Raw genomic sequence first — 12,077 nt, forward strand, 5'->3', positions numbered from 1 at the left:
TCTAGTGTTGATAGCTCCAATACATTTTCTTGAAGTCTTGTGCTGGAGATGACCAGCTTAAATTTGACCTGACATTTACTCTAGAGACAGTTTCTCCACCAGCTGTGCATCCCACCTAAAGAATACATTTTATTTCAAAATCTTGTTATTGAATTTGATCGTAACATCAAAGTAATAGACATGACAGATATATCCTTTGCAGTATACAGGTCAAGTGTTACAGATTGCGTCCAGGTGAACACAGCTTGTTAACGAGGACTCAACCCCATAAGCCCCTGTGCTTCTACGCTCCTTCTTAAGCCATCCGCTCCTAAAATCAGTCCCTCTTTTTGACAACCCTGTTGTAGAGGCGCTGAGTTAGTATACGGATGAGTGCTGTCTGAACTGTGCGCCCCAACGGAGGCACAGGGTAAAGATCAGAAGAAAAAGGGAAAACAAAAAACAAAGCTCCCAAATAAGATAAAGTATTGCAAAACAAGAGAGAGAATGAGAGAAAACATAAACATCAAAACAGGTTAACCGGTGTATCATGGTGAGTGTATTCCAGAGTGGTGAGCACTGTGGGGCGGCCCAGCGAGCAAGAGCCAGGTGTTTGTAATCAAAGCCTTCACTAGTGTCCTCCATAATGTCCGTCAGCCGCTCGAGCGCTAACGCTCTTTCCCTTCCTTCTGTCGAAAGAATGAATAATCGTGTTGTGCTCTGCAGAAAAAGGAGGGAGATAACTGCTAAAACTAATAGCTTCAGTTTTCCAGTATCTAATGCCTGAAGCATGTTTAGCTACAGTGCCCATGTTTTTCTTTTGAAAACCACCTTTCAAAGAGCTTTTTAAGATTCATGTATTAATATAGTGACATTTTTAAAATCCGATTTCACTTGTTATTTAAGCAAAATTTGACCACTGTATCCTTTGAATATAATTCCAAAAATATTTGTTTTTAAAAAACGTGGCTTTTCTAAGGAAAACTGTTTAATGTATTAATAAAAAGTGTCTTGTGATCACACGTCGTCGGAACTCTACAGTGCTTATGAGTCCAAGGGAGAGTTCTCTGAAGAAGACTTAGGATTCTAGGTAAGTAACTTTTCATTTTTCTGTGTGCATATGGTTTACTAAACTTAACAATTTTTCCCAAGAAGCGGAACCGAGGATATCCACCTGATATAGTAAACTGCTAGTTCTAAAAATAGAGGGTAACCAAAAATAATAGGAAATAGATATTGCAACTAAACAAAACGAAAAAATACACTTGCTTCTAATACCCAGGAGAAAATTGTCTGTGCACACCAGCTAAAACTGCCCCCTTCAAAAGTACTTTATAGTATCATTTATGTGTGTGCTACATACTGTAGCTTATGGGACTAGATTTTTTAGGACTTTTGTAAACAATATCCCATTTGGCAAACCTTTTTCTTCTGTCAGTGTATTTGTGTCCAACGATTACCACGTCCACTCAGAGGCTTATTTACGAGAACCCTGCGTCACTTTTGCATGCACCACATAAAGTGGTGCATGCATGATGCAGGAATCTCATAAAGATTTATGAAGCCACACAAAGCAACCCTGTGTGGCTTTGAGTGGCCTTATAAATCATGAGTAAGGCAACACAGTGTAAATCGCTGCGTCACATGACGCTGCGCCCGGGAGGTGTTCCATCGGCGATGCATTGGGTTTTTCGCATACAAACACCAATGGAATTTGACAAACTGATGTAAACCTGGGGAAGCATCAAATCCAAACATTTCCCGTGGTGAGGCGTAACGAGGAGAAATATGTTTATTTCTCCTCATTTGTTCCTGTTTCCAAGTGTGCTGCATTCTGCAGCAGACAGAGAAAAACACCTCGTAGGATTGATTTTTTGTGAAGGAAGGTAACCGTCCTGCACAAAAACAATCCTGCCTGCAACGGAGGCACTCTTGCACCATGGTGCAAGTATGCCTACTTTGATGCTAGGCTACCAAGCCAGCGCAGGCAGAAAGAACAGGAATGCACCATATTGCTTAAATATGTGCATTTCTGCCCTTTCTCTTTGGGGTAGGGCAGTGCAGCAAGGTGTCTTGCTGCACTGCCCTATACCAAAATGCTGCAAATGAGGCCCCCTAGTTTAAAAGAAGTATAAATATGAGAGCAATTAAATGCCCAAATAGTCTTGGCATGTCGCCCTGGACATATGATAAGGTTGTCTGTTTGTCGTTTATACAATTTTTATTCTTAAAGGAGAATTCAAATGTTGCCACTTAGATTGAAGTATGTTCTGTAACTGTACCACACCACATTATGTGTACCTTACGTTGTAATGAGCACCACTGCCAAAATGTAAACATCCTTCCTATTTTGTGTTAGATACCTCTTGTTGGAGAAAATTCCTCAGCATCTGGTGGAGCGGTCCCATATTTTCAGCAGCTTTTTCTTTAGATGTTTAACAAGAACTGAAAACAACTTAACAGATGAAAACCCAGACACTTTGTGAGTATAGAATTAATAGTTTTGAAACGATTGATCCACCTAAAATTTTGTTGCAAAATGAATGTTATAAACGGTTTAAACTTGCCCATTTTAGGTCTGTCGAGACAGCTTTAAGTTTTTTGTCAGCCTCTTGTTTTCTTTAAAATATTCTCTATTTACATACATAAAAGGTCCACTGCTCAGCCCATAACTCTGTTCAAGTGTAATTCACATTTTGTTCCCACCCACCACACCATACAGCGTTTGTCGGTGAGTCAGTCCACTTCATTCACTAGCTGTCTTGCATTGAGTGATGACATTTTTCCTTATCAAGGCGAACAACTGCCTTAAAGGAGTGCACTCGGGGACAGGGCTGGTGTGCCAGGGCTTCAGGGCCATTCCTATATTTTTTATATGTTTGCCTTTTTCTTTACATGTTTCCATATGTTTACAAAAGGTACATTACAAAATTACAAATAAAACATTGCACATCTGCTAAAGCCAGGCGGCTTTTCCAATGCTTGTTGTTAGTCAAGCAAAATATTCTAATACTTCATCAGATATAAAGTAATTAAGCATTGAATAAACATATGCTTTTGTGTAGAAAATATATGTTTCTCACATGGCTTAAAGCATGACGTTTGTGAGTACAGATCACCATAATCTATATAGTTAAATTTTTTCATGGTCATTTACAGAATCCTGGTGCCCAAATGATTTACTTATTGTATAGGTCCCCAAACAACATTTCCTAATACACTTATAACTAGTGTAGCTCAATAAAGGAGGAAATGTCGCATTTGTATAATGTGTGAAGTTCTTGAGCCATTGCAGACTTTGCAGTTGTTACCTAGTGTGGTCTTAACCTACTTTTCCATTTTTGTTAATTCTACTTAAAGTACCTGAGCTTGCCAGCTGTGATCCAGTACATGAATTCAGAACATTTTCCCAAATAGATGCTTGCCCATCTGTGGGAGTGGCTAGAATGCATGAAAATGCTGATAGTTTTGAGCAGGACCATTCCTCGGAAGAAAACTGTAAATGTGGCCTCACAGCTGGGTTACTAAACTCTATCTATGGAGCAGGCTTTGAAGCATGGCTTAGGCACTTGATCCAAAGTCCTGTCATTCTGTGCAAATCCCTACATCTTTCTGGGCCTGAAATTGTAAATATGTGTAATATAATGTGAACTGTAATCTAAAAGCAGAATTTTTCAGTGTGCTTTCGGTGCTTTTTCAGCGTAATTTTTACACCATACTCCTGAATACTTTAACCACGTCGCAAAGGGATTTAACACATTATTCCTTTTTATACACGACACCTTATGCTTGTGTTCCTCTGATGAAATTAATAAGATTCATTGCACATTGAAGCTAGTCGGGCTAAACCAAAAAGCTAAAGTGATTTAAAAAGGAGTGTAAAATGTGCCATATATAAAAGTATTATTTAGAAATCCCTGTAATTCAGGTGCGAAACTAATATAGTTTTTGGGACATGAGCCCTGCCATAAATTGGAGTAGCTTACTCACTGCTAAACTTACGTTTCCCCTGACTCATTTGGAGGCGGAAAACCGTCCTGGAATCTGCTGGAAGCTAGTGCTCTACCAGTGGAAACCCTTGTCCTGCTTGTTCTGCACTCGGCCACCAGATCACAGTGATCGAATTTATGGCAAGGCTGCTGTCCACAGCTTATTTTTGTGGAAGTGCGGTGGCAAGACCTGGCAGAGTTGGGAAGAAAAATATAAAATGTCTTTGACACGTGGGGAGAAACCTCGAAGTGCACCAGTCGAAGGCCATTTTTAGGTCGAGCCTAGCGTTGCAGCGCATGCTCTGCTTGCTTTGCGAGGCATTCAGTATTGACTATGGCGTGGAAGCTCTGTGTAAGCTCCGCCCACTCTCTGCCCATCTTTTGCATTGGCTTAGGTCCTAAATGCTGCCTTCCCATTGGTTTTAGGCTTGTTAGTCCGTCCTCCTGACGGGCATGTTGTCATTTGTGTCCTGCTATACTACTGGCCCCTTTACTGTCAGACTTCTCTGCTTATCATTGCCCCGCACTCCCGTTTGTGCCTTTTTGTCCGCCCGCACTCACGTTTGAAATGCAGTAGGTCTCGTGTAAATGCGAGTTCTGTTGCCTTGCAAAGGCTAGTTTTTAAAGTAGTTCGTACTGACACAGGATGGTAGAGTGTCTGTGCAGAAACATGTGCAGTCATTTAAATTTTACATGCGCTAATTACATCGTACGCATGCGTGCCAGAAGGTCACATTCCTGGGTCTCCTTTGGATGCAAGGTAAATATTTTTCTTATTACAGCCAAGACAAGAATTGCATCAGAGCCGTGCTATGGGACAGATGCACTGTTGTGTTTTGTGCTTGGGCTAAGGATCGACTTTTGTCAAGAGCTGACTTTGAGAACTCGCAGAATTAACCAAGAGTTCTGACACGCTACGGCAGCCTTCCGGAGGCCTGGCCTGCTCTTGCTGCTCGGTGCTTTCTCATCATTGGATTGGTGAACTTGTGAGTACATCATGGTCTTTTAGCATATGTTGTTTATAATGTTTGCAGATGTTTCAGGTTTTCTAGCTCCGCGCTTGAGTAGTAAACTCGGTTCAGGGTTTTGCTTTGCACTCTGGCACTTGTTGTCCCTGCTATATATAAGAATAAACAAGTCAACTCGCCTAATACAAAAGAACAACTGGGTAAGCAGTTCAGACATGGGACCTGAGAAATAAAAACAATCCTGCTGATCTTTTAGAGCACTGGCTGACAAATACCACGTGAAGCAACAATCTAGCTTGCTTGGAACTTAATTGCCGCCAACACTTCAGCTAACGCGGCTCTTGTCTCACCTCCAACAATGCACATTATTGTTTACTGGCAGATCTAAAAAATAAAAAAAACACATGCCACTGTCAGGTCCATCTGTTTCTGGAAAGAATCAGGCTGCGATTATTTACGTGACAGTGAATCTATCAATTTGGCCACGGTTTTTCCTCTCAGTAATCTTTTGTGATATCGTTGAACTCAGTTGCACACAGAATTCCGGACCTGCACGGTGTTCAGTGAAAAGCATAATGCTGTTTACAAAGTTTGAGGTCAGTTGGGCCTAATTTCACAATCTGCTGTTAAATCCACAGTGTCAGACACCGCAGGCAGAGCTTCTACTGCAGGTAGCCTGCGTGCTAGCCCAGTGATTGTTGTAACCTGAGCCTAGCTGGCCACCGTCGAGCCTCCTGCGCTTCGGTGGGTCAAGGCCTAATGCTGTGGCAGTGCGCCTGGACCAACCACAACCAGACATGCCAATGCGAATCATGCGCCCTGCCTGGATGTCGAAATTATTAAAGTGCTTAGTGTTCATCTTCACGCCGTTTTTTCCAACAGAGATAGATGCTTAGCTGGTTACTTTATTTTACCTTAAAAACATCATTCATAATGCTACCACACCATAATGTTTCCGTATATTCCAAGTACTTTGAATAAAATGAATAATGGTCAAGTGAGCTTTTTCTGAAGCTAATTGTTGGAAAGCCCTAGTTATCTTCAAATCCAGCCATAACCTAGGTTAAAATAAAATAGCTTTTCCTGGGCAAAGTATACAATGTACTAAAAATGACAAAGTGCAAAGTGCTCTTTGCATTATAATTATAATTGTGCTGGGACACTCAACAAGATTTCAAACCAAGTACCACAGTTAGGGACGCAAACAGGAAGTGCACAGTATTTAATCTTAAACACGTTAAAATCTGTGTTGAGGCTTTAAAACCATAGGAAGGTAGTTTGGGCCCCTCGCTGTCTGTAAATCAAATTGGTTCTGAACTGAGGATTTACTTGGATTCTGTGCTAGCCTGGCGCCCTCGAGATTCACACTATGCGGCCGCTTTACCATGCCCCTATTGTTGACAACATCTTCTGGGTTACTAAAAAGTTTATGCAACCTCAGCAAATAAAAAGCATTTTTAGGTCGAGCATTCGCGATCTCTTGTATATACAGCAGAGGTCAGTAAAATAACAGAATCACTTTAACATTCTCTAGTTTACAGTCCATAGAAATTGTCTTCCACGAACACCCTTAGGCAAAAATATTTTTTTTCAAATCTTGTATTTTCAGTGATATGACAACCGAAAGCCCTGCTTTTATATTAAAAACAGAGCTTTGGACTATCTCATTTACCGCTGAAAGGCAACATTTCTCTCCACGTGTTCCCATACACAGTTTAGTGCTTACTTTCCCTCCATGTTAAACAACAGTAAATGTTTCAGCACCCAGGCTAATGTGCTGCATAGCTAAATAGATATAAGGTTCCAAAGGCGAGACCAAATGCATTGCAAATGCTTATTCTGTTTTCAGCAACAAACCCCATAATTGGGAGGTTTGTTTCCTCAGAGCAAAAAAGAGTTTGGGTGGTCCACATCATCCTAGTGGCCTTCTCGCAATTTGACAGCGATGAGAGTGCAATGGTCTCATTTGGCTCCAGAGATCTCCGCACTCCTCTCTCGACCTGGTGGACAGGCATACTTCCCGCCTTTTTGCAGCCTTAAGTTATCTCCTTTACTATAACTGAAAGGAAAGCGAGCAGACTTCATGGATCTATTGACCCTATTGTGCACCGAATTTGTGTATGCTGCTAAAACTGAACCAGGCTGAACAGCCCAAAGCACATTAAAACATTCAAAAATACATGTTTGTGGCAGTAGATCACTTTAAAAGCGTTTAAAAGGTTTATAAATGGTAAACTAAAAGACTTATCTATCTAACATCTGTGACCTGAAAATAATTCATTAAGTAGCCCAAGGTTGTATTATTAACTTTGCATGTATCACAAATATATATGTCCCCCAGCATGTAGTATTTCACAAACAGAATAAGATCTTAAACAGTACAATTACATTTTCTTCGTAGCACAATGTGATACTTGTGGCTATAGTGTGTCACATGGTGCAGGCTTCATTTTTGCTAGAAAGTGGAGGTGCTCCTTCTCTTGATTTGTGTATGAATAGTAAACGATTTCTCCTCATAGCAGACTCTAGTTTGTTTTCATAATGTAATCCTTATTCCTCCAGCACAGACATTACTTTATTTTGTATTTATTTATTGTTTTTGCAAAAAAGGACAATACATACCAGACAAAAGTTACATTGAAAAAACAAGAAAAACAGTCTCAGTGTACATACATATTGTTCAGGTGACATATCAGTAATCAGAATACAGATCCGAGGGAGTTATACATTCAGGGGAGCAATATGCTAATCCAGCAGATCATTATATAACCAGCGCTAGACCAATTGTATTCCCCAATACAGGGTTATCTCATGGGAACAGCATAAAAACAGTACTCCCAAGACAGCACATACGTCTCAATTACCCTGCAAGAGCCCAGGGTGAAATCTGGGATGTGGTGCACGCAATTCCCCTGCATCCCTCGCATTGAACCCCCCACAACAATGAAAAAGCTGAGGTTCAGAAAATGTTCATTCTTTGCCTGCAAGGTAACTCTAATATAGGCGCCAAATGTTTTTAGGGCTGCTCTGAGGGGGAAGCAGCTCGCTGTATGGTTCGGATTGTGTGTTGCAGTACAGCATATCTCTAGACCACTGCACTATGGTGGGAGGTGGCCCTCTGGCCAAGCGCCTAGCAACTCCACGCTCAGCAATGATTGATTTGAGAATTTATAAAGCGCGCGAATGCCCATGGGCGTCTTGGTGCTGGCAAGCCCATACAACCAATCATCGTATTTCTTTCTGGACATGTTTAGTATAGCCAAGGAGAGCTAGCAAGGAGTCAGCCAACAGTGGCTCTCCTGTAATTTTGCCCAACTTCCGAAATATTAGTACCCAGAATCTAGCAATATCCAGCCACAGCCAAGCTAAATGAATGAATCCTGCTTGTTCAGCACCACATCTCTCATATCGTACGGTATCCTGAAGGCCGTATCTATACAATCAGATGGGAGTATAGTATACCCTATTGAGAAATAAAAAATTAATAAGTCCAATTAGGGAGACAAGCTGTGGTGCTTCACAGCAATAGCTCCTTTTGTCGTCATTGAGTGTAACCTCCAATTCAACCTGCCACGCCAATCTGGCCTTCATAAAAAAGTGTTTCCGATAATCATGCAGTATGCCGTATTCCTAGAGACTATTTTACAGCGAGAGTCTGTGCACAATAACAGGGAGAAGGGGGCCATTTCAGGAGGCTCCATCATCTCTTCTCCGAGCATATCACGGAGCGCATGTCTAACCCTATAGAAATGGAACAACGTGAGTGGGGTGATCTCTTGCTTTTCTAAGATTATGTCCTCCCATCTTTCACCTATTCCATCTTCAAATAGATCTCCTATTTTAAGAATGTCTAAAGACGCCAGGGCGTGTAGAATTTCCCGCTCGTTAATCGGCAACCATTGACACCACTCCACCGGTGTGAGTGGAGAGTACGGGATTGAGGCGGCTTGTCTTTTCATTAAATTTTGTCAAGCGTGGGCAGTGGCGTTAATGGTCCAAAGTGACCCGCTCACCGGGACATCGCACGGTGTTGGGAAGCAGATAGGGGGATGGTGCAGCCGCAACTCTTTCTATATGCAAATGTGGGGGAGGGATTGTTGGTGCAGCCAGTAAAATGTGTGAGAACTTTGCGCTACCTGGTAGTAGAGTTCAAAGTCCAATGCTCCAAAACAACCCATCGAGAAAGTTAAAGTCAAAATATCCCACTTGACACAAAGCTGCTTGCCAGCCCACGCCAATCTGATCAATAAGGACTTGATGCATTTAAAAAAGTAAGTTGGTAAGATCATAGGTATGTTTAAAAACAGGAATCTGGGTAGCACTACGATCTTCATTAAAGAAATGCAGCCTAGGAGAGGTAATGGCAGCCGTACCCATCTGTTAACATCATCTTCTAGTTTGGCAATTGCCCTGCCACAATTCTTGGTGAATACAATCTTGGAGTTAGTGTGTACTTGGATAACTAGGTAACGCACAGAGTCAGTGGACCAGCTCAAGGGAAAATCCAGTTCAATTGGTTCCATGGCAGTAGTCGGGGAAGATGGTAGATTAAGTCCAGTTAATTTTAAGACCTGAGAATTCGCTGAAATGTATAGCCTTTGTCATTTCAGACGTAAAAACGTTATCAAGGAGTGCATAGGCTGGGAACCTTCAAGTGAATGGGGCAGGTCTCTTCGATGGGGTCTTAGAATCTAGCTGTGTAGATGAATGATCTTAGTACGAGCGTGGGTGCATCTTGCATCCGTGAATCGCCGCGCTCAAAGACCTAGAGGCAAACCAATAGTCAATCCTGGTGTGCAAATCATGCGGGTCTGAATAGGGCGTGAAACCTCCTGCCCCGCGAAACCTCAAGCGCCAGACATAAACCGTATCCAATTCTGCACTAGCATCCTCTATACCTTTAGAGGCTAATGACTGATGCCGAGTTGGGCCTCCAAAACGATCTATAGCCGGATTGAGGGCACAATTAAAATCCCCGCCCCATACCTGAGGGAACAGAGCCAGACGTCGCAAGCCCGCCAGGAGCGCATGGTAGAATGGTGGGTGACCAAAATTGGGGCCATAAACATTCACAAAAATGAATTCTATACCCTTCCCTTTACATTTCGAAATTGTGTACCTGGCCCCTGTTTCTCTCAATAGCCTCCAGTGATAAAACAGTTCTGGGATTTACCCAGGAAATTACTGTGAGAAGTTGGCCTGGTATATGATGCTCACTAGTTCTAGTGATCACCTTGTACCATGCCAAGCAACCCCCTTGTTGCAGGTTGTAAAGTCAACCTTATAGACAAGCTATCCTAGGGGTAGCATGGACTAAGCAGTCTTAGGCTAAACTCTGTAAAGGCATGTGAAGCAAGCTGTTTTACCATACACAATCCCCTTGAATACCAAATGAAAGGACACCACACACATATATATTGAAAATATATATATAGATTTATTTCTACAAATATCCCCTATACCAGAGTTATTCAAACTGTGGGGTGCGCCCCCCTGGGGGGGCGCGACGCCATCTCAGGGGGGCCGCGCACTCCACCATAACATTTCACCTTTCATGTTTCCACGGCGGAGAGGCCGAGGCGGAGATGCCGACTGCCACCTGATTGGAACTTGCTCTATATCAGGCGCGCAACACCTATTGGGCCCACGTGGCTTCAGCCCCCCCCTCCTCCGTCCCCCCTCCACCCCCCCCCTCGTGTGTGTCAGCCCGGCGGAGAGAGCTTCACGGGCTGGCGAGCATGTAATTGCAGCCGTTGCCCGCTTGCTCTATATGCAGCTCCCTTCGTTACTCCATTGCTGAAGCCCGAAGTCTAGATACATATATTTGCATTCCATTCCACATGGAGTTTTTTTTAAGGCTCTGCTCGTCGCTGCAGATCTCCGATGATCTGCACAGTGACACACTCTGCTCGCGCCCCCAGTGTTTCTCAGACGTCCATTCCCCGTCTGTCTCCGGAGGGCAGGGCATGTCACAGATGAAATCCACGGTGCCCTGGTGCAAGGAGGCCCAGCTGGACTCCGAGCATCTGGTAATGCACCACATTCTTCCAGCCCCCTCGGATACAGGTCTCAAAGCCCTTTACCTGCTGGAGAGCGGTCTGTGTTGGGGGATGTCACGCAGAAGACCTCTCACAGGGGATGTCTCGGTTTTCGTGTTCTTGGAAGCCCTTGGTGCAGAGAGAGAGAGCTGGGCTCTGAGACAGAGCGCTGCTCAGGCCCAGAGTGCTTTTTCGAGTTAAACGCTCTCGGTAAATCCTTCCCTCGTGCAATGAGTGGACCTGCCCAGAAGTGTAACTCCAGGCGGCGCTCCTGGTGCATGGGGACAGAGCTGTGCTCCGAAGTGTGAGGACTGAGCTCAGCCTGAAAGTGCCTATTTGAGAGGACGTCTCCCCTCGAGGAGGCCATCTCCAGGCTGGCGCTCATAGAGGTCAGCCCCTGGTGCAAGGTGACAGAGATCGGCTGGAGGACAGTGCACAAGCCCTAAAGTGGCCTCTTTCAGAGGGCAGCTCTAGGCTGGCGCTTCCTGAAGCTCTTGCCTGGCGCAGGATTTCCGAGCTGGGCTCCTATAAGGGTGGACATGGGCTGCATAGAGGACGGGGGCGACTCTCCTGCCCTTTGCATGCACAGTGGACGGGGCGACTGCTGCGTTGTGCATGCACAGAGGACGAGTGCTGCTCTGCACGTGTGTAGAGAAAAGTGTGAATTTGCTGTGCTGCACATGTACCAAGGAAAGATAGCTCCAGTGCGCCTCTCATGCATGGAAGGCGCGGCTCGCTGTACAGCACTGCACGTGAACACTGTTGTGCGTCGTTCTGCAGCGCTGCATATGCAGAAAGGACGCGCAGGTGCCTCTTCTGTGCTGCGCATGCACAGATTAAGGATGGCTTTATTGCGCTGCTCGTGCACACGGAGACAGCGCGCAGTACTGTGCACTGCACACTTGCTGCATGCGCAGTTGGACAGTGCTTCTCAGTGGAGAGCATGGTCTTTGAATGGTACTCATTTTATTGACCACAGAAGTTTCTTTGAGGAGGCTTTGCAAGAATTAAGTGGAGAACCCGTAACAATTTGCACACATTTTATCTTGAAAAATGTAGTTTTGGAATGTGTAGTAAGCCTCTGTCATTTCACCGCACAAACT

General features: G+C 43.9%; 1 protein-coding gene across 2 annotated transcripts in view; it reads left to right on the top strand.

Moving 5' to 3' along the window:
• Positions 1-12,077, top strand: part of SENP7 (SUMO specific peptidase 7) — a 1,147,653-nt gene that overhangs the window by 706,483 nt on the left and 429,093 nt on the right. For both annotated transcript variants that reach the window (XM_078657763.1, XM_078657764.1), the window contains exon 15: positions 2,339-2,461. In XM_078657763.1, coding sequence (XP_078513889.1) covers positions 2,339-2,461 — 123 coding nt within the window. The remainder of the gene's footprint in view (positions 1-2,338; positions 2,462-12,077) is intronic.

The sequence above is a fragment of the Lissotriton helveticus genome, chromosome 8, assembly GCF_964261635.1.
Source record: "Lissotriton helveticus chromosome 8, aLisHel1.1, whole genome shotgun sequence".
In the NCBI taxonomy this organism is placed as follows: Eukaryota; Metazoa; Chordata; class Amphibia; order Caudata; family Salamandridae; genus Lissotriton; species Lissotriton helveticus.